The sequence below is a fragment of the Eublepharis macularius genome, chromosome 1, assembly GCF_028583425.1.
Source record: "Eublepharis macularius isolate TG4126 chromosome 1, MPM_Emac_v1.0, whole genome shotgun sequence".
NCBI classification, from domain to species: Eukaryota; Metazoa; Chordata; class Lepidosauria; order Squamata; family Eublepharidae; genus Eublepharis; species Eublepharis macularius.
The window spans coordinates 212,614,109-212,636,763 of record NC_072790.1 but is presented as its reverse complement, the minus strand read 5'-3'; the positions used below and the strand labels follow the sequence as shown (position 1 = coordinate 212,636,763).

General features: G+C 41.6%; 1 protein-coding gene across 2 annotated transcripts; it reads left to right on the top strand.

Moving 5' to 3' along the window:
- Positions 1–264: 264 nt before the first annotated feature.
- Positions 265–21,342, top strand: MTIF2 (mitochondrial translational initiation factor 2). Of its 2 annotated transcripts, XM_055000732.1 has the most exons (14): positions 265–506; positions 3,313–3,530; positions 5,622–5,742; positions 7,821–7,992; positions 8,205–8,365; positions 10,864–11,040; positions 11,327–11,466; positions 12,865–12,989; positions 15,455–15,659; positions 16,316–16,565; positions 18,657–18,797; positions 19,571–19,735; positions 20,255–20,395; positions 20,869–21,342. In XM_055000732.1, exons 2-14 carry the CDS (start codon positions 3,321–3,323, stop codon positions 21,036–21,038), a joined length of 2,178 nt encoding a protein of 725 aa, XP_054856707.1. In that variant the 5' UTR covers positions 265–506; positions 3,313–3,320; the 3' UTR covers positions 21,039–21,342. The 2 variants fall into 2 exon arrangements, with proteins under 2 accessions (XP_054856707.1, XP_054856714.1); XM_055000739.1 differs by lacking the exons at positions 265–506; positions 3,313–3,530 and having other exon boundaries at positions 5,673–5,738.
- Positions 21,343–22,655: the final 1,313 nt, after the last annotated feature.

Here is a 22,655-nt window from a genome sequence, read left to right as displayed (position 1 = left end):
TTTCTATGGTCTAGTCCACATATAACAGCAGGAAACCTTACGCAACTACATAAAAAGGCCTTTGTGCATGATAAGACGCTTGGTCCATGTAGGGCAATGCAGTAATAATTGGGCAGCAGCCTTTCAGCTGTCTTCCCTTGCCCTTAGACTTGATCCTTTTAACTGCAGCACCTAAGACTTCCGCCATGGAAAGCAAGGGCAAAAAAAGGACAGAGGACTTCAGTAACTGCTACTGCGCATGCTCAGTGAAACTCTGAGGGCAAATGAGCGAGAAGCAGCTCTTCTTGTTTTCTTTTCAGTGGCTGCAGGGGCGTTCCTGTCTCCTCTGCAGAAAGGCCCCAGCAAAGGGGAAGAGAGCACGGAGAAAGAAAACAGGGAACCAAGCGTGAAGAAACACGCGAGAGCGCGGCCTCCTTAACGACTTAGCTCGAACCACGACCGTTGAGTTGACAGCGGCCAGGAACGATAGCGCAAGCGCATGGGCGCTTAAGGAAGGATTTTAAAGGGTGAGGGAATTATCGAGCGGCGGCCAAACAGCAAAAAGCTACGTGCCCTTCCATGCGTCTTCCGCCTTCCTTTCCCCGTGGCCGTACAGCAGGGCCGTTGCCTGCCTCCTTCGCTTCTGTAATAACGTCTCTGTTCCTTGTATGTGTGGGGTTAGCTGAAGGCTGGCGGTGTATTTGGACGGAGGATAGCCTTTTACCCTCTCGCAACAATTACATGAAGTATGTTAGGTTGGATGAGCTAGCGAGGGCTCAAGTGGCTGAGGAAGGGGGATATGAACATGGGGCTCCCCGGGGTTGGTGTAGGGCTTGGCTGGATGCTCTTAGGGATTAAAATTTGGTTAAATAGCAGAGAGTAGGAATACATGGACAGTTCTCCCAGTGGAGAGAATTAAGCAGTGGGGTCCCACCTGGATCAGCACTGGGGCCGGTGCTGTTTAATTTGTTCATAAATGATCTGGAACGGGGGTGAGCAGTGTAGTGGCCAGGTTTGCTGAGGACCCAAAATTATTCAGGATGGTGAAAACTAAGGTCCTCCAGGAGGATCTCTGCATGTTCAGTGAGCTTGCAACACTGTGGCAAATGAAGTTCAGTGCAGGTAAGACATAGGTGATGCACACTGGACCAAAAAGTCCCAACTTCAAGTGTATGCTGATGGGGTCTGAATTTACTAAGACTGGGATATGTAAAGCATGGACAATTATGACTAAACTCTTAAAGTATAAAATACATTATGCTGTTAATATTTCCAACAGCCTCTCCGGCCAGCTCAGGTCATCAGGTGCGCTGAGGTGGCCCTGTTTATGCAGCAGATTTTGGAATGCTATTCAAGATTAACCTTAATACCTAAGGTTGCCAACTCTGGGTTGGGAAAGTCCTGGAAATTGAGGGGTGGAGTATGGGCTTGAGGTTTGGGAAGGGGAGGGACCTCAGGGGTATAATGCTATACAGCAACCATTTTCTTCAGGGAGACTGATCTCTGTAATTCATTTGTAATTGTGGAAGATCTTTGGTGATTACCTGGAGGTTGACCACTCTAGATATGCCAAAGATTGCATGGAAAAGGTGAGTGTTGAGAACATTGTTGAAGGAAGTGAGAGAAGTGGCCTCCCACAGCTCAGGCAGTTCCAGCCATAAGGAACAGGAAGGGAAAAGGAACAGACATTTGAAGGAGATTGACAGACTGCTGAGGATAGCGGAGCTGGAGGAGTGAAGGTCATGGGCAGGGATGTATCAGGATAAGATCTCAGATCCAATGTAAGGAGTCAATGTAAGGATATTGTCAGGGCCATCTTGTGAAAGAGGTGAATGGTGTTGATGAGAATGGGCTGGTGTGCAGTAGTGGAAGATCAGAAAAGAGGAGGCTGCATGTATTCCTGGTAAAAGAGGACTAGAGTTAGAACCAGATTTTCACCAAAGTGGTGGAGAAGGAGGACTAACTTTACAATACAACTTGGCAGGAAGCTGAATATGGGCAGCCCAGGAGAAGGAAGTCAAAAATAAAAGGATGATTTCATGCCTCTTCGGTTAGTTGTATTATTTATAGTTATAATAAAGTAATACATAGTAATATGTAACTATTATAATAATATATTTATATTGAATTGGACCCTAAGTACTGTCAGCTGAGCTGACTAAAGTGGGACTTCTCTGCCTCCTTGCTCCTATTGCAGCCTATTCAGATCCCCAAATTCTGATTCTGGGAATCAAAGTGTTCTTAGGAACTGCATGGCAGGGAGACAGAGCAATGGTCTGCAGTAGAAGGAGCAAGTCAGCAGAAACCACTGCCCTCTCCTTCACCAATCAGTGCTGTTCTGCCAGTATAACTACTGTTGGTGAAACAGCAACCTTAGATCCAGCCCAGTGTACTTTTATTATGATGTAGGGTTGCCCAACCCAAGCTTTGCAAGAATTCCTTTAAAAGCTGTATAGCAAACAGTTGCACCTGATGTTCCTTCCCTGCCGCTCTTACACATACAGGGGTCTTCTCTGGGTTTGGACAGCAACACTCAGAGCAGAACTACAAGTGACAAAAGGCACAGGTTGGACACTTGTCAGCTTCCCTCAAGTTTTGATGGGAAATGTAGGCATCCTAGTCTTGCAGCTTGGCTCTCTTGACTGCTGTCCAATGGACTTTTCAACTGTCACTTGTACAACATTCTGCCAAGCTGCCTACATTTCCCATTGAAACTTGAGGGAAGCTGACAAGTGTCCAACCTGTGCCTTTTGTCACTTGTAGTTCCGCTCATAATAATGCATATTCATTCATCTGTGATTATATATTCATTAATGTGTGACTATAATGTGTGACTATGTTGCTGGCAGAGATTAAAACTCCCAATTACAAACAGTCTTAAAGTACGGTAAATGCAACACATAACCATACTGAGTAGTATTGTGTTATTAATATTGTAGAGTTGCCAAGGCTAGATCCAGACCCTGAGAAGACCACTGGAAGAGTTGCGTTTAAAAGGAGAAACGCTGCTTAGATTTTGCTTCTCTTTTTGATGAAGGTCTTGAAGGTACAGGCTCCTTGAATCTGGATCTGGCAATCCCATCATTGTATTAGGGGTGAAGGGGAACAAAGAATATTACCTTTTAATAGTAACACAGAATATGGAATTTTGAGGGATTCAGTTACTCCCCCGCAGAAGGGGGACCTGCCAAAATATCCTCTTCTATAGAACTGTGGAAGGTATAGCTCCCACACCCTCCTTTGCAACTTATGAACCTCCTTGTGTTAATATTTCTGATGCTCTGTGCACTTCAGAAGGTGAGCTGTTGAACAGCACTTTTTCTTTATTTACAGGGGGGAAAATGAACTGGAGGATGATGCTGACACTGGAGAACTTGGCTTATTTGCGTTGTGCTTGCAAACAGCTGCGTTCTCTGTCTTATGGGAAAGTTCACAGAACACAGTGGAAGCCCGTACTATCATCTGCCTACCCCATGTACCCGGTTCAGCTGCACCCTCAGCTCTGGCAGCCAGACACCAACTCCCAAGTCAGACTTTTAACTACCAAGGAGGTAATTAACAGCTACTTTATTCTTGTTCCTAAGATCTCCCTGTCATGCATTTCTAGCATATGAAATGAAATCCAGCTTTGTTTGTAAAGAGGTTTTCAGTGAATTTGTTGAAAAGGAATGAATTGGGAATAGGAATGTTGTATATAAGAGTTAGATACTTTCTGAACACATTAATTTGTGTTCAGAAAGTATTTTCCCAGAAAATGGCCTATTAATAAATTTAACCTGTCTTGAAACTACAAACTGATAAGAAAAGTTAATTACAAGTGAGAACTGAAAGGATAATTGGACAAAACACATATGTTAACTCATTGTTTCGTAAACACTTTGATGGGAGAAAGGGTTAGCTTCTAAATATGCTTTATATTGCGCTTCCTCGCTCACCTACAAAGGATCAGTCTTTTCATTGGGTTGAGAACATGTAGATCTTTATACAACACAGCTGTGTGCATGCACATCCTTGTGAAAATCTGTAGATTGGAATGAAGGAACATTAGCACGTTTTTAGAAGGAACACACTTGCCTAGCTCCAGTCCCACTCATCTAGCAATTCCAACTTTGGAAGTAGTGTGGCACTGGCACTGGCACTGATGTCTAAGGAGGAACCAGTACTGGCCAATTGCCTTCAGTTGAGAGTGACACTCTAAAGTCCTCTGTAGGAGTCCTGTGCTCTCCTCCCACCCATCACATAACTGAGTGTTAATTACATATATCTTTCATAAAAAGAATTTGCAAGTGCTCAGGTGTGTTATTTTAAGAAAGTTTTATTCCAAAGAGAGAAAGATGCTTTATGCATTTGTGAGAACATACTGCTTTGGTTGTCTTGATTGTTGAAAGCTAAATAAAAAGTTTAAAAAAAATTTTTTCCTGGATTTGGCAGGGAAGCATAATAAGCATAATTTGAAAAATATGTTATGTTCCATACTGACTTTCTTATCAAACCTAAACTTATTTTACTGCTTTAATAGCATAACATATAACGTAACTTAACATGAATACTTTTTAACTTAATTAGCATACACATTTGTAGAATTTGGTATTTATGAAATGTAAAAGCAATAAATGCCTGTGTAGTCCTAAACAGAGGTACATCCTTTGACATCCATCAAAGTCAGTGAGCTTAGAAGGGTGTAACTCTGCCTGGGATTGCACTGGGAGTTTTCTACAAAATTGCTAATATATCCAATGAGAGAGAGAGAGAGAGATTGCGCACATGTGCTCAAGAGAAAGAAAGTACGTATTGGGATTAGTAGTTTGGATCTCCACTCCATACGTCTTGGTTTTTAAGGTGAGCAGAGGAAGGCAAGCAGCAGTCTATAAACAAAATCTGTAAGCTGCTCTCATGAAGATGCAACACCCTTTAGGTGCAGAAATAAATATCAAATCTGAGTATTGTGTAACCAGGAATTATCATTTTCTAAAGCTATAGATTGTCTTAAAAAAATCTTCATGCTATAGATTTCAACTGAGTACACACTTTTTTAAAAAAGCATTTCAGTCATCCTAAAAGGAAGAATATTTCATAAGGAGTTCTTTTCAGTGGAAAAAAATGGTGTGCGTGTGTGCGTGCATGCGTGTGTGTGTTTTTACTGGGCCTTCACATCTCTAGTCCTGGGGAAAGGGGCAGTCCTTTAAAAGATTCTACCATAAGCCCTGAGCATTGTCAATGAACACAAGGTTGCAATATGCAGCAGTTCATTTAAATTTTTTGCTTGAAGGGACACGATGGGTGTTGTGTCTTTGTCTCAACAAAATCAAAATGAATTTCAAACTGGACAGAAACAGCGACCGCATAAAAACTGAGAATGGCTTTGGACATGAATGAGGTGCAGGAAGAAAGGTTGTGTGCTTCCTGTCTATGTGAATCAGTGTCAAGTCCAAATTAGTTACATTTCCATTTAGAAACACCTATATTTCATATGCAAGGAAATAGTGCAGAGATAGGAAATTTAATTCATATAGCATAAAATTGACTGCAGTGCTAGAAAAAAATGACTTCCAGATGCAAGATCAAGAATTCTTATAGCTTCTTTTGAAACATTTCCTCTTCTTCAATCCTTTCCTTGTGCACTGCTTTTAACTCTTTTGTAGAGAAAGAAATCTGGCAAGGAGAAACTCCAACAGATAAAAACAGAAGTTGAGAAGCAGGAGGTTGAGATAATGGCCAAGATGACTGTGGAAGCCCTTGCAAAAGCCATGCATAAAGACGTAGGTGAGCCAGGTTCTGTGTGTGAACAATGCATTGAATTTACACGGCATCATCTGCAGAGCTTTCTCCCAGTGGTTGCTGCTTCATGTCTCTGTGTAAATCTTGGGGTAAAGCCTATAGATTGTCTGGACTTGCTGCACATCCTAAAAGCCTAACCTTCTGTCTGACTGGTCAGCAGAGGAGTACATTCTGCCCATTATACTTCAGGCTCCCACTCCCTCCAGGATGCCTGGAAACTATTAAAAACCACACTGAGGTCCAGAAAGAATGCCTCCCTCGAGTTAGAAAAGGTACCAACAAGTCTAAGTACATGCATTATGGGCATGTTTGCAGATTATTCAGGATGTGAACAGTAGGACATATTGTGATGAGTTCTAGGATGATCTCTTCAAACTGGGTGAGTGGGCAACAATGTGGCAAATGAAAGTCAGTGTGGGTAAGAGTAAGATAACGCACATTGGACAAAAAAAAATCCTAATCTTAAATATATGCTGATGGGATCTGAACTGACTGAAACCATGATTGAAAGAGATCCCAGGTTGCCTGAGACTTTTGAGAATGGTGCCCAGCCAGAGTTCGTAGCATTGGGCTCAGTAGGCCAGTAGAATAAGCCAGCTTGTTATATCTGTCTCCTTAGATTCCTTTATATTCAACACAGAGTGAGTGGAGGATACTAGTCAGACATTCCCATCATCTTTTCATGTTTCTTGAATCTTACATGAACATATCTCATGGCATTTTGACTACACAGAATCATAGATTTGGAAGGGGCCTTACAGACCATCTAGTTCAACCCCCTGCCCAATGCAAGAACAGTAAGCATCCCAACAAGTATTTGTCCAGCTGCTTGAAGACTGCCAATGAGGGGGAACCCACCACATCCCTAGGCAGCCAGTTGAACTACTCTTAATGTGAAGAAGTTTTTCCTGTCCAGCCAGTACCTGTAGTTTAAACCCATTGTTTCAAGTAGTATCCTCTGTTGCCGTCAGGAACAGCTCCCTCCCCTCCCCTAAGTGACAGCCTTTAAATACTTCAAGAGAGCAATTGTGTCTCCCCTCAACCTCTTCTCCAAACTGTACATTCCCAGGTCGCTCAGTCTTTCCTCGTAGGGCTTGGTCTCTACTACATGCTGCTCAGGTTAGATTCCCAGCCTTTTCTCGTCCCTGCTGAAGAGTCTGTGGCTGCAGTCCTGTGCACACTGACTTGGGACTAAGCCTCATGACAGTTGGATTTACTTTGGGGTAGACTTGCACAAGATTGCGCTATGTGTCTCATACCTACTGACTTGAGAGTTTTGGGGGGATGCTTATGTCACTCATTTGCCCTTTTTAAATTCTTTTTTATTTCCTGCCTTTCCAGTGCCACAAAGGCCTGTGAAGGAGGTTTGTGTAAGATGTTTTTCATCCTTTGGTGCATTCCTCAGCCATCTGCTTCCGATGAGCCTCGGTTGCTTTCATCTGAGAAAAGTTTCCGTTAAAGGAGTTTGCAGTAAAATTGGCCCCAGTTGGGAGCTTTTATTATTATTGTTGTTGTTGTCGTCGTCGTCGTTGTTGTTGTTGTTAAAACTTTATTGTAACTCTTTAGCTAGCTATGTTTAGATTTTCTTTGCTGTGTGTAATATTTGAAAAGGATGGTTGTAATAACAAAAGCAGTGAAATACGTGACTAATAATAACAACAACAGTAACAACATTTGGTTTATATATGGCCCTTTAGGACAACGTAACATCCACTCAGAGCAGTTTACAAAATGAGCTGTTATTATCCTCACGATAATCACCCTGTGAGGTGGATGGGGCTGAGAGAGCTGTGGCTGACCCAAGGTCACCCAGGTGGCTTCAAGCGGAGGAACGAGGAATCAAACCCGGTTCTCCAGATTAGAGTCCTGCTGCTCTTAACCATTACACCAAACTGCCTCTCTTTATACCAGACTCTGATGAAGTAGCAAAAGTCTGACTCCTGTGACCATTGTAGCGATGGCCACAGGCCTCATCTGTTGAGTGCAGCCTACATGACAGCTTCTGCATCTCTGCCACAGTTTAAGTGTTACCCAATACATGTCTTTTTTTCTTCTGTAATCAGATCACATATACAAAGCTATGTTAAACACGGAGATCGATTTAGATGTGATAGAACGAGACTCAGTCTTAGATGAAGAGTGGATCAAACAAATTATTAAGAAATTTGGCATGAAACCTAGATGGGCCAAGTTAAAAGAGGAAAAAGTCAAAGAAAATAAAGATGCTGTAAGGAGGTAATGTCTTTGGTTCTTGCTGTGTTTGCTTATATCCCTTTTTATTTCTCAAGATGGGTAGCCGTGTTAGTCTGTCTGTAGCAGTAGAAAAGAGCGAGAGTCCAGTAACAGGCCTATACAAGACTGTTAAAAGGCCTATACAAGACTGTTAAGGAAGAACCCAAGCACAGTTGCTGTCATTTGCAAAGCAAATGTTTTGCTGTTCATTGCAGGCCTCCTCCAGATCCATCTTTATTAACCCCAAAGCCTCCAGTTGTTACCATATTGGGCCATGTTGACCATGGGAAAACAACGCTTCTTGACAGCCTGCGAAAAACTCAGGTGGCCGCAATGGAGGCAGGAGGCATCACCCAGCATATCGGTGCCTTTCTAGGTATGATTGATTTATCTGATAACTCCCTCATTAAGATTTACTCTGCAAACTGAATGTTATTTGATGGGGGGGGGGAATTGTTGTTATTAAGAGCCAAATGTATCTTGAGCTGGAATACAATTGATTTATTGTACTTTTAGCCTGCTGTTCACCTCAGATTGGCTCTTAAAGTGTTCCACTGGATTAAAAGGCCTATACAAATTAAAATGGAATGCAAATGTTTCTTGGGGAAGGGATTGAGCTTGATCCATGGAAAGTGAAGGGCAGCCTGGCTGCTTCCTGCCTCCACTTGGTGGTCCCATTGATGGCTAGAAGCTAGAAGGAGCTCCAGGGATGCTGGAGAGATTCCTGTCTGTTTTCTGCCATCGTTCTGAAGTCCTTGATGGTGACAAGAAGCAAGAGTGTGGGGAGCTAGATAGAAGCATGAGATAAGGATGCCTGTCTTCCTGTTTACCTTGCCATGGTGGCTAAGCTATGAATCAGGATGCCTCTGGTTTCTATTTGATCTTTGCCATGAACTTACTAGAAGATCTTAAGGAAGCCATGATCTCTCAGGCCACCCATCTGCAATATGAAGATGCTGGTGCTGATAATACTTCTTATTTTGCAGAATTGTTGCCAAGATTACAGTTAGATAATGTATGCAATGCATTCTTGAACATTCTGAACATGGAAGCTATATACAGACATTTTCTTCTTGCTTGTGATGGTTATGAATAGAGATAGGCACGAACCAAGAAAATGGCAGTTTGTGGTTTGTGAAAAGTGATGAACCACGATGAATTTGCCCAGTTTGTGAACCAGTTCATTGGGTTCATGGTTCATCACTTTGGGACAGCCACAGAACTTTTCTTGCTGTTTGCATTTGCAAACAGCAAGAAAACTTTCAAACTTCCTGCCCCACTGTTTTTTTCACCCAATGGGAGGGGGAGGAGGGAACCTCCCATCAAGTGAAAAAAGCAGGGCAAGAAGTTTGAAAGCAATACTTTTCTTGCCAGTTGCAGGCGGTAAGAAAAATGTGGCTTTCAAACACAGGCTGATTTTCAGCTGATGGGACAGGGATCCCTCATCAGCTTTTTTAGTTGACAGGAGGGGGATACCCCTCCCATCAGCTGAAAAAAACTGCTTTCAAAGGCCTGCTGCTTTTTTCAGCTGAGGGGAGGGTGAGGAGGGGATCCCTCCTCACCCTCCCCTCAGCTGAACAAAAGTGGCCAGCATTTGAAAGCAGTTTTTTTCCAGCTGAAAAAAGCTGTTTCCAAAACCCTCAGCTGAAAAAGTGGTGGGCCTTTGAAAACAGCAACACTTTTCTTGCCGTGCAAGAAAGGTGTTGCAGTTTTCAAACACCACAGCTTTTTTCAGCTGATGGGGGATTCCCCCTCCCATCCACTGAAAAAACCTGCTTTCATAAGCATGCTGCTTTTTTCAGCTGCTAGGGGATCCCCCTCCCATCAGCTGAAAAGCAGCCAGTGGTTTGAAAGCAACACTTTTGTTGTTGTTTGCAAATTGCAAGAAAAGTGCTGCTTTGAGCTTCGGTAAACCCGAAGCAGGAAACCTGAGGGGGTGCACAGCGCTAGAGACAAACTGAAAAACGAACCAAACAAACCGGCCTAAAGTTTGTCACAGTTCATCAGAAATGGGCTCTGACGAACCACCAGTTCGCGAACCGTGAACCAGCTTGGTTCATGACGAACTTTGGTTTGTATTTCAGTTCTTGCCCGTCTCTAGTCATGAATGTTGCTTGTTTGCTTGCATGTGTGCTATATTTATTTATTATTTTTATGTATTTACATTATTTTTAGTCCACTGTTCTCACTGAGACTCAAGTGTAAATCAATACAGTCAACATAATGGGACATCCAGTAAGCAGTGTAATAAGATTAGGATATACTGTCTGAATATAAGTACCTAGACAAATTGGAATTTGTTTCTTCCCCACAAACCTGGATTGTAAATCACATTGTGATCCTAATTTACTTTTTGGGGTGGAGATAAACCCCAGTTTGCTCAGATGTCTGCATACAGAGACTAAGTCGAGTTGGAATTTGATTGAAACCTCTTAGACTGAGAAGCCTTTAATCATGCTCTGCATTCTGAGGAAGGTCGGAAGGAGAGTACATAAATATGAAGACAAGATTAATTAATGCTCATTTTGGACACAATGGGCTTCTGTGGCCCAAACAAATGCTATTTATTAAAAACATATGCATTTGCCATTACAATTCTCAGTCTAGCTGATCCTGTTCTAAATTTCCCAGCAGGGAAGACAAATTCCAAACCCAAGGAGCAATTCTTCAAAGAGGGCTTTGTTCACAGAGAGAGCTTTCAATCAAGCATTGACTGCAGCCGATTTTACTATTTAAAAATCAGAATGTATCTTTATGACAAGTTAATGCTGCTTTTACAGAAAATATCATCTGTACAGAATATTCTATAAAATGGTGCAAGGGACACTGCATCTTTATTCAAGACATGGTGTGCATTTCAAATCATCTTCACAGTGCAGTTGCCTTCTGGGGAAAAGATAACTTTTTTGGATACTCCTGGACATGCTGCATTTTCAGCCATGAGAGCAAGAGGTACCCATGTCACTGATCTAGTCATATTGGTGGTGGCAGCAGAAGATGGAGTAATGAAGCAGACTGTGGAATCCATTCAACATGCAAAAAATGCCAAAGGTACTTCCAATTTTGTTTTAAGGATAAGTTCTGCTTTGACGTACTGTACATATCCCATCTCCTCTCAAAGTTATTAATACATTCCTAATTTTTAGGTGCACAAACAAGAGAGTATGAACAAGTTGCTCCATTGGAAATGCCTAAATGAAAGTGATTTAGCAAATAGAAGTGCTTTTATCTGAAAGAAAGCCTCTTTCACTTGGAAAAAATCTCTCTAACTGTGCTTTGATCTTGCCGTTCTCATTCTTCCTCCTTCCCTTTTCTCCTATCGTTCTTCTGCTCTCAGTTCCAATTATTGTTGCCATCAACAAGTGTGACAAGCGGGAAGCTGATCCTGACAGAGTGAAGAAAGAATTGCTTGCTCATGATGTGGTTTGCGAAGAATACGGAGGAGATGTGCAGACTATCCACATCTCAGCTTTAAAGGTAATGGAGAATTTCAGAGCCATCGTTGTGCTCAGTAGGGGACTTCTGCATTCTTGATTTCTGGAAAATGAAAACAGGATTATGGTGATTGAGAAACAGTGTCATGTTCATGTGGATTGTTTTCATAGCAAGCTGACATTCTGGTGAGAAAATCTACCTTAGATTAGATTGCACAAAGGGGCTCACTAACATTAGAATATAACCCATTTGCTAACTCAATTTGGCTCTTGATCCAAAAGCCAGTTTGGTGTAGTGGTTAAGAGTACGGGACTCTAATCTGGAGAACCAGGTTTGATTCTCCACTCCTCCACTTGAAGCCAGCTGGGTGACCTTGGATGAGTCACAGCTTCTAGGAGCTCTCTCAGCCCCACCTACCTCACAGGGTGTTTTGTTGTGGGGACAATAATAGCATACTTTGTAAACCACTCTGAATGGGCATTAACTTGTCCTGAAGGTCAGTATATAATTCAAATGTTGTTGTTGTTATTAAAAGCATGTTTGATCTTTCAACAGTCTAGTTCCAGGCGGGTTTCTACTATAAGTTGTATCATTTCATAACATTTATTATTTATTTAGAAACGTTTATATGCTGCCTCTTCAGAGACCTGCTTGAGGAGGCTCACAAAGTACAAACGTACAATAAAATAATTTTCTAAAGAGCAAGAAATTATGAATAATTAAATCAACCAAGGAAATAAAAACCTTAAGCAGCCTAAAATGATATAGATATGACAGTCCTCAGCCTAGAAGTAAACCATAAAAAGATGGAAGCCCACAGTTAAAATTGTGGGTAGAAGGAATGTTTTGGCTTGCAGATTAAAAGAAAATATGGTAAGCATCAGACAAGCCTCAAAGTGGGGAGGACATTCAAAAGATCAGGCACCATCACTGAAAATCTCATCTCTAGCCACCCACCTCACTTCTACAGGCAGGGGTACAGAGGGCAGAGCTTGGGGAGAAGATCTGAATGGTGGAATGGACAGTACTGGAGTAGTGCAGATGTTTTTGTGAAGCTCTTGTCTCCAAACTGGTGAAAATCCTCAAATTAATACATTCATCAAACCAAGTTTTAGTTGGTTAATCTGCAGGAGCCAATTTTGGGTGGTAAGAGCAAATTTTTAATATATGGAACTTAATAAGAAACTTGAAGAATTGATCAAACATGTTCAAAAACATGACCAACAACAAAAAATGTGGAAAAACAACTTATGCTGATGTCACTCATGAATACCCAGCCACATGGTGGCAGCCTCTAATTGATGACTCTAATTTTGTCCCAGCTCTAAATTCTAAACAAAAATGTAATTAGGTTTTAAAATCTCCTGAAGTAAAAAGTGATTTATGTGTCAAGCCTCCATTTTCTTGTTCCTCTGCTCTAAACTATATGATTTTGCGCAGGATGACAACTTGATGGCTTTAGCAGAGGCAACTGTCACGCTTGCTGAAGTATTGGAACTGAAGGCAGATTTCACAGGCCCAGTAGAAGGTACCATCATAGAATCTCGTACAGACAAAGGAAAAGGGTAAGGCCTAGTGTCATGTGCCTGTTCATTTTCTGTCAGAAATCCTAATCTTTTGCATCATGAGTTATATGGGAATTCCGAACTTTGTAAGGCTTGAGTATATACATTCTTAAACCAACAACAACATTTTGCTCACCATTTAAAGCAAGAAAGATGTAATAGAAATATTTTAATAAAAATGTGGTTGGATCCAGCAGTCTGTCAGCTCTATCATTTGTAGATCTTTCCATGGTCCCCTCCCTCCAGCAGTCCTTTTTGACCCCGTGAAATTCTATTCCCAGAGCGATGGGACTCATATGGACTAAGAGCCAATGGGTACTGTGGGAAGAGGGAAAAGAATGAAATAGCATCTTCAGTCTTTTCTGTCAGCCTTTCTGTGCCCTTCCTCCTCCTCAGTGCAGCTTTCCCAAATGTCATTGCTATTTATTTATTTAAAATATGCCTTTCCACCCAAATAGGGTTCCCAAGGTATCAAACATCACACATTAAAACATTAAAATAATATATATATATATATATATATATATATATATATATATATATATATATATATATATATATATCTTAAATATTATTTTAATGTTTTAATGTGTGATGTTTGATACCTTGGGAACCCGAGAGAGAGAGGGAGAAGAGTCAATACGAATTTACTGGGGGTACACCAAATGAAAAAGAAAAGTCTTCATTTGCTGGCATAGAACAGTGACTGAGGGAGACAGGGGACTGTCCCTGGTGAGGGAGTTCCAGTGTTTCAGCTCTGTGACTGAGAGACCCTTTCTTGGTTTACCACCCATCTAGTGTCAGGTGAGGGGAGCACCAGAAGCAAGGCCTCTGAAGGTGACTGGAATGGAAGGGTAGGTTCATATGAATGAAGGCAGTCCTTTAGATATGCTGGTCCTAAGCAGGCCTTTAAAGGTCAATACCAGCACCTTGAATTGAGCCTGGAAGCAAATTGGGAGCCAGTGTAGATGAAACAAGACTGGAGTAATATGGTCTATAGGATCCACTCCAGTCAATACTCTGGCCATAGCATTCTGTTCAATTTGTAGCTTCTGGGCAATCTTCAAGGGCAGAGCCACATACAATGCATTGCAGCTTTCTAATGTAACCAGCATGCACCACAGTAACAGGATCTTTCTTGCCCAGAAGGGCCAGAGCTGGTGAAAGGCATCCCTAGACACCACTGCCACTGCCACCTGTTTATCCAACAGGAGGCCTGGATCCAACAGCTCATCCAAGCTATGAACCTGCTCCTTTAGGAGGAGCACTTTACAGTTATAAAATATTTAAATATGAAACAGTTTTCTACTAAATAGGAGAGTTTTATTTGTCTGCATTCAGTAATACAGCTTTCTTCAGTATTGCCGGGATTTGTTCAAGAAAATCGAGTGTAGAATTGACTGATGAGTATGAAAACTGTGGAGAATAGTACAAGTACCATTTTGTAGTAGCAAAATTGTTACAGTTGACCTATGGAGACATGAGTCCTCACTAGGTGGCTCCCCAGTATTCATTCCTCTCTCCTATTAAGTAAATTAGATAGCCTAATGTACCTACTAGGATAATGTTGTGAGGATAATCTGGAATGGAAGTGTATGTACCCTGAGCTACTGGAAATTAAGGACAGGATACAATGAGATAAACAGAAGTATGCTTACTGAACTATAAATAGTGGGCACAATCCTACAAAAGTGGGATGTGACTGAATTCCATCCATTGTATGAAACAAGCATTAATTGTGGCTAGTTTGGGTCATGTGGGCTTCAGTCGGCTCCTTCACAGATCATGACAGCCCCATGTGCTGCTCCAGTAAATCTATGAGGTCCATGAGGAGTGGTTTAATTTGATGGATGCCAGAGGTCTCAGATTCTATCCATGCCCTCTCCAGTTTTAAATATGGGAGAGGGAATCTCAGATAACAGATTTTTTTTCTGTCTGAGATCTTTGCCAATCAAAGTGGACAATATAGAGCTAGGTGAATGTAGGATCTGACTTGGTAAGGTAGCTTCTTACGTTCATATATTTGAACTTGCTTTATTTGTTGCATTGTGCCCATTTAAAAGAAAATAAGCATCCTGATCCAGAATATATGCATTGTCGTTATCTATTGGCAGTACTAGCATAACAACTTTGGAACTTTCTGAAAAAGTCCGGTTTTACATTTTCTTATACCCTGTTTTCCCACTGTATGTCAGTTTACAGGATAATGTAAAATATTAGATTCCATTCAAACTGCAAAATATAGACAGTTTGAGGGACCCAGACAGTGTTCGTATCATTTCAGTGAAAGCCACTGAATTTGTTTTCTTTTGTATCTTTAACACCTTCACAATACTGTTACAGAAACAGAAATGCCCTGGTGGACTCCACTAGTATTTTTCTTTCACAAAGAATAAACTAATATCATCTTTCTGTAATTATGAACATGAAACTTAGTGGAATTTTCCTTCTTTTCCCTCCTCTAGTCCAGTGACCACCGCAATTATCCAAAGAGGAACTCTGAGAAAGGGCTGTATTTTGGTTGCAGGAAAAAGCTGGGCAAAAGTCCGCCTGATGTTTGACGAGAATGGCAGAGTGATGGAAATGGCCTCCCCAGGCATGCCAGTGGAGATTGTAGGATGGAAGGAGGTTCCTTCAGCAGGAGAGGACATACTGGAAGTAGACTCTGAGGTACCAAAGAACCCAGAAGCTGATTCAGACTCTGGACAAAATGGGTCAGCTATTCCAAGCACCAAACCTCTAGATGTATAAGGGGGCCACCTAGCAAAGAGATTCTGGAGGGAAGGAGCGGTTCAATTTCATAGTTTGGTTTCAGGAATAAAATACAAGAAAATATTACCATGACTTGAACTGCAGCTAACTATAAGCTAGCTCTGCTCTGTTTTGTTAGAATTCTCCCTGTTACGTTAGTGTGGCAGAGTTTTTAGGAGGGGAGTACTCCTCATTTCCCATTCCTCCTCATAATGCAATCCCCTTCCCTCTCATTCCAGTCAATTCCCTTTGCTCTGAGACCACTTCAGGTGTTGAAAAGGTCCACAGAAGTCACAGGGCATGGAATTGCATCTGCTTCTCTCCCTTCTCATTTGCTAAAACATGACGAAAATAGATGAACTTTTATATAAAAGATAATTAAATAGAACCTCGCTATTTAGAAGCAGTATACTTCTGAGTGTTGGTTGCTGGAAGAAAATAATAGGGGATGGTTGTCTCCATTGGACCCTGGTTGTGAGTTTCTCAGAGGCATCTGACCAGTGCTGAAGACATAATGCTAAATAGATGGATTTTGCTCTTATCTAGCATGGTAATTGTTGTGTTTCTCTACCAAGCAAAGGGCTCGTGAAGTTATCGACTGGAGAGGCTACGTTGAACAACAAGAGAAAATAAAGAAGGATCTAGAGGTCATAGAGGCAAAGCAAAAGGAGCACACAGATTCCTACAAGAAGAAGCGAGAGGGCATGATCAACATGACCTGGAGGGAGAGACAGAATGCCTTGTACAAAGCCAAGAGGCATATGTGTATGCGACTTAAAGAAAAAGTGACAAGTGACAAAAACAAATTGCCTATAATTATCAAAGGTTAGGTTCTGTTTGCTGCTGCTTTATCCTGATGTTCAAAGTCAAAGGTGAGGTTAGAATTCTTGAGCCCAAACCTCAGCCCACAAAACTTACTATCCACACAACACAGCACTGGAATCCAGGCTTCCCCTGTGAGAGAAACAGTGCAAGAGGAGCCACGGTTGACTTAACACTCCTTCCTCTGGAAAAACTAAGCAGCAGGTTGGAGGCAAAGAGGGAAATGCCATGCAGGGGCTGTGGCAACAGGAACCATAAAGAGGCCTCTATGAGGGTTAGAGAAGAAGCTGGAATGAAAGTTGTCACAGTAGACACTTCAAGTACCTTTAGGGAAGGAATTACAAATGTAAATTAAAATATAATTTTTTCCTGTTACAGTTAAGGAATTTGGGGGGGGGGGGCTTTGGGGGGTTTGTTACCCACCTTTTCATTTTGCTCGTTTCTTTAGTTGCTTTGCCTTGTTTTATTTCTTGATTTATAATATATTCCTTGTGTTGTTGTCACAATCCTTTTTTTGTGTAAGTCATTACACTAAAACCCCCTAATAAATAAAAGAGGTTTTTAAAAAATAGAAAGGGAACAAAAGTCGATGTATTGTCGAAGGCTTTCACGGCCGGAGAACGATGGTTGTTTGGGGTTTTCCGGGCTGTATTGCCGTGGTCTTGGCATTGTAGTTCCTGACGTTTCGCCAGCAGCTGTGGCTGGCATCTTCAGAGGTGTAGCACCAAAAGACAGAGATCTCTCAGTGTCACAGTGTGGAAAAGATGTAGGTCATTTGTATCTACTCAGGAGGGGTGGGGTTGAGCTGAGTCATTCTGTAAGAGTTTCCCAGGGTGTGGAATGCTAATGGAGGGAGGCTTCATTGTATCCTGAGGAGGTTCTTTTGCATATGGATTGGTGCTTGATGTGCTAATCTTCTCTGCAGGGCTATTGTCGGGTGTGGAGTGTTTTGTTGGCCTGGTGTTTTTCAGAACTGGAGCCCATGCTCTGTTCATTCTTAAGGTTTCTTCTTTCCTGTTGAAGTTTTGCTTATGCTTGTGAATTTCAACGGCTTCCCTGTGCAGTCTGACAAAGTAGTTGGAAGTGTTGTCCAGTATTTTGGTGTCCTGGAATAAGATACTGTGCCCTGTTTGAGTTAGGCTATGTTCAGCCACTGCTGATTTTTCAGGCTGTCCAAGTCTGCAGTGTCTTTCACGTTCTTTTATTCTTGTCTGGATGCTACGCTTTGTGGTCCCGATGTAAACTTGTCCACAGCTGCAGGGTATACGGTATACTCCTGCAGAGGTGAGGGGGTCTCTGCTGTCTTTTGCTGATCGTAGCATCTGTTGTATTTTTCGGGTGGGTCTGAATACTGCTTGAAGGTTATGCTTTTTCATAAGCTTTCCCATCTGATCAGTAATTCCTTTGATATATGGCAAAAACACTTTTCCTGTAGGTGACTGTTTTTCCTTGGTTGTTTGATTCATCCTGGGTTTGATTGCTCTTCGGATTTCGAAATCCGAAATTCACAAGCATAAGCAAAACTTCAACAGGAAAGAAGAAACCTTAAGAATGAACAGAGCATGGGATCCAGTTTTGAAAAACACCAGGCCAACAAAACACTCCACACCCGACAATAGCCCTGCAGAGAAGATTAGCACATCAAGCACCAATCCATATGCAAAAGAACCTCCTCAGGATACAATGAAGCCTCCCGCCATTAGCATTCCACACCCTGGGAAACTCTTACAGAATGACTCAGCTCAACCCCACCCCTCCTGAGTAGATACAAATGACCTACATCTTTTCCACACTGTGACACTGAGAGATCTCTGTCTTTTGGTGCTACACCTCTGAAGATGCCAGCCACAGCTGCTGGCGAAACGTCAGGAACTACAATGCCAAGACCACGGCAATACAGCCCGGAAAACCCCCAACAACCATGGAACAAAAGTCATTGGGAAGCTTTCAAAGTTAGACTTGTTGTTCAGCTCTTGTTAATTGAATTGAGTTTGGCATAGAAATTCCTGGTTGACAAATCCAAGTAGTTGATGTTCCATTATTTGCTTTTGATGTTTTTTCTGCATTGCAACTAAAATACTCTTGGTCTACCAGGTGATGTTGATGGTTCTGTGGAAGCCATTTTGAATATCCTCGATACCTATGATGCAGATGAGGAGTGTGAATTAGATGTTCTCAATTTTGGGATTGGAGATATAAGTGAAAATGACCTAAATCTTGCAGAAACATTTCAAGGTAGTGGATGCTGAGGTGGTCTGTATGAAATGGTGTGGCTTTTTGATCAATAGGTAGGAGCCTGTGGTTTCACGTTTCCAATAGCATAATTGGCAACTCAGTAAATAGTTGAGAAGGGTGGGATCGAGAAATCCTCGAATACAGAGATGTCAATTAAGTGTGCCACGGTGGCTGAATTATGCCAGCATAGCAGAATGGGATGTGAAGCCCCATCCATGTCATAAGATAGGTAGGAAGATGCATCCTGATCCACCCAGTGTAGGATTGTATTATGTTGTATTAACTAGATCATGGCCAGATGTCTCTCTAAGGCCATTTGCTGGGGCTTTGGGGGTTGCTTCTGATACAGGGTTGGAAACCACATATGCAACTCTGATTCTTTAATATTGCACATCGTGAATTGGCACATCAGCATCCTGGATTGGATTTAGTAGTAATTTGTGCTCAACCCTTTTGCTACATCCAGAATTTGCTCCCCAAAATGGTAATCCTAGAGGACCCCAAAGAACAGCATGAAGGACAAATGAGGCATGAGATGGGGGAATTGACTTAAATTCCCTTCATTTTCATTAGTGGAGGCTTACCAGAATATCCAGCCCATTGTCTTTCTTAAAATACATGTTGCTACAAACAGGAAACTGATTGAAAAATTGGAGCAAGAAAGTAAGGTATTTTAGCTTTGCGAGGTAACTTGGTTGTGGGACTGTGTGTCTGTACAAATGCAGCATTTGAGTGGATTTGTGACTTACATTTATTTTTCCCTGACCTGTCAGGTGTTGTGTATGGGTTCAATGTGAATGCAAGTAAATCTATTCAGCAGCTGGCTTCTAAAAAGGACATAAAAATTAAAATCCACAATATCATCTATCGGCTGATTGAAGACTTGCACGAGGAGCTAAGCTGCACATTGCCGAGCACTGTGGAAGAGCATATTTTAGGTAGGTATACCTCTGAATCCCTGGTGCTAAGGCCAAGTAATGGACTCCTTGTGGCTTCCTAGCAATATCCAGCTAGCTACTATTAGGAAACAGGATGCCAGACTAGATGAGCTGATCTAACAGGGATTTTCTAGAGTTTAGCAGTTTTTTGTGGAACGTAAGAAACAGTGTGTAGGGCTTTGAGTTTGCTATTTCTCTGAGGGACACACAAAAAATACAGAATGACCTAAGAGATGTCAAATCTGGCTTCCTGAAAAGCTTAGCTTCTGTGAAGGTATGTTTGAAAAGGGGAGCCTAATGCCTAAGAAGGTGGCAGCAGAGTTAGCTAAATAATGTTTTCAGGGTCTGGACTTGAGGGCCCAGAGGAGCTCCTTGTTTCTTGCCTATCAAGCATACTAAATAATATGATACAAGTTAGCATAGAATGTAGGTTTTGTGAAAATTGTGATAGATCCCTTTAAGAAACAGCAGATGTCTTTTGATAATTATGAATCTAATTCTTCTATTTATTTTCTTCAGGAGAAGCTGTTATTTTAGCTACCTTTGAAGTCACAGTAGGGAAAAAAAAAGTTCCGGTAGCTGGCTGCAGAGTACAGAAGGGACAACTAGAAAAAAAGATGAAGTTCAAATTAATTCGTAATGGAGATGTGATTTGGTCAGGTGAGTAAAGCGAATTCTCGTTTGCTAGTTAATTTTCAGGTTCTGTTCCCATCTCCCATGAATCATTGCATGTGCTGCTTCACTATGACCAGGGTGCCATCTGACTAGTTAAAGTGTGGTTTTTTCACAAGGCTGGAATTTGGTTACTAGCTTCTTATAGAAGTCAGATACAGCCCAGCTAAAATGGGCATTGCAAAATAAAATTTGAACCATCCCAAATCATACATCTATGCTATAAACTTCAGATTACTTCATAAGTTTCAGCATGTTCTGCCCAGTGCTTCATTTTGGTACAAGGCACTTTTGAAGGGTAATGCACCACAAATATTAGCGACTTACCAGTAAGAAACAGAGTTTAAAGAGCTCTGCACTCTATAACCCCAAGAAATGTTGCTGAAATAGTTGTTATATATGTCCAAGTTCTAAAACTGCTCATATTGCCATTCTAACTTACTGATATTCATTCTATCTAGGTTACTTGTCGTCACTGAAGCACCACCAGGATGATGTCCCTGTAGTGAAGACTGGCATGGATTGTGGGCTTAGTTTGGAGAAAAACGTTGAGTTTCAAGTTGGCGATAAGATTGTTTGTTTCAATGAAAAGAAGATTGAACAGAAAATTTCCTGGAACCCAGGGTTTTGAATTTTTGATCAGCTGACAGGAGACTGGAATTATGACCCAAACTCTTCATAGAACATGCCACAATGGAGCCTTTTGTGAAGGAGTTTGCACTATAGAAATTAACAGTTCCCAACTTGACATTTCAGAAGTGGTTACCACAGAAAGAACTTCTGGGTTTACTACATTATTCTGGTTTAGCAAATTTACCCATGGGACAACCATTCTGGGAGCTGCATAATAGGACATAAGGAAGTCTGGATGCTTGAGGAATACTCCACTTAATGCTGCAAGAGCTCTGTTCTGGCTGGACCAAAATAAAATTTTGATGGGCTTATCTGACTGCTTGAGTAGTCATTAAAAGTTCGGAAATGAGGGTTTGTTCAAGCAGGAGAGATTAAGATTTTTTTTACATATATAAAGCAGGGTACTTTATTCTTGAGCTACTCTCAAGAGCTATCCCCCAAATGGTATCCAAGGCTGTTGTGATGGTTCACAGATATATTTTCTACCACCCACTTACATCTTCCCCAAAGTATAGAACTAATCCTGGCTTTCCTCTACCTTACTGGAGCAGGAGGTGAGTCAGGAAAGCACTCATTCAGTAACAGCTGCCTGAATAAGAGAAGAAACCTCCCAGCATTTAGTGTTCAGCCCTAGCCCCACTTGTCAACCATTCTGTGGTAGCAGCTACTACTTCTCCTCAAAATTCCAAAAGCAGTCACAGGTTTAATAAGCCTCAGGACCCGATAGTTGTGACTTAAAGGAACATGAGCTGAAGAGTCCTTATTGATCATGTAACCTTTGATTTACCTATTTGAAAATATCTGTACCTTTTAACCTTTTCATTCTAATAATGAAGATATTGCAAAGAATGGCCATTTACCAGTGAATGATACTGCGGTAAGGATGAAGTGAAAATTATTTTGGTAAATGTTACCAGTACACCTTTAGTTCCAAGGTATTATTTTCTCTTTTTCTGTATATATTCTTATATCAGTTATAGTCATTCAGAAAGGCTGTCCAGAGCAGGGGTCCCCAACATGGCACCTAAGGGCACCATGGCCACATCACCTTTCCCATTTTAGAAAGTGGGTGTGCCTGTTGCCCAGAAGGGCTTCTGATTGGCTGTGCAGATTAAAATAACGTTTGGGTGGCAATTGCTACCAGTAATAGTTTTTTCCTTTCCCCCCCATATACATTCTCCCCCTGTACCAGGGCTTCCTGTGGGGTTGTGTGCATAGCACTGCCTCCAACAGCAGAGTTTTGGATGTACCCACCATCCTATGTCAGAATTTAAAGGGGTCCACAGACTCAAAAATGTTGGGGGCCCCTTGCTCTAGGGAGTCCCTTTCCATTGCTCTTGATAAAAATCCTGCTTTCTTATCCCTCCCAGAACATAAAACACAGTAGGGAAGGTGAGGACGTAGAGAAGAGAGGGAAACACACTATGTAATCCGCCTTGAGTCTCAATGAGACGATAAACGACATAAATAAATGTCCCTACCGAGTACACAAGACAGACACACACCATACAGCTGCCAGTAAGGTTTTCTAAAAGCAATTTGCTGGAGATTTTCAATAGAAAATGGCACAGCTGGGCAGAGCCCTCCTTTCATACCAGTCTGCTTCAAATGGTAA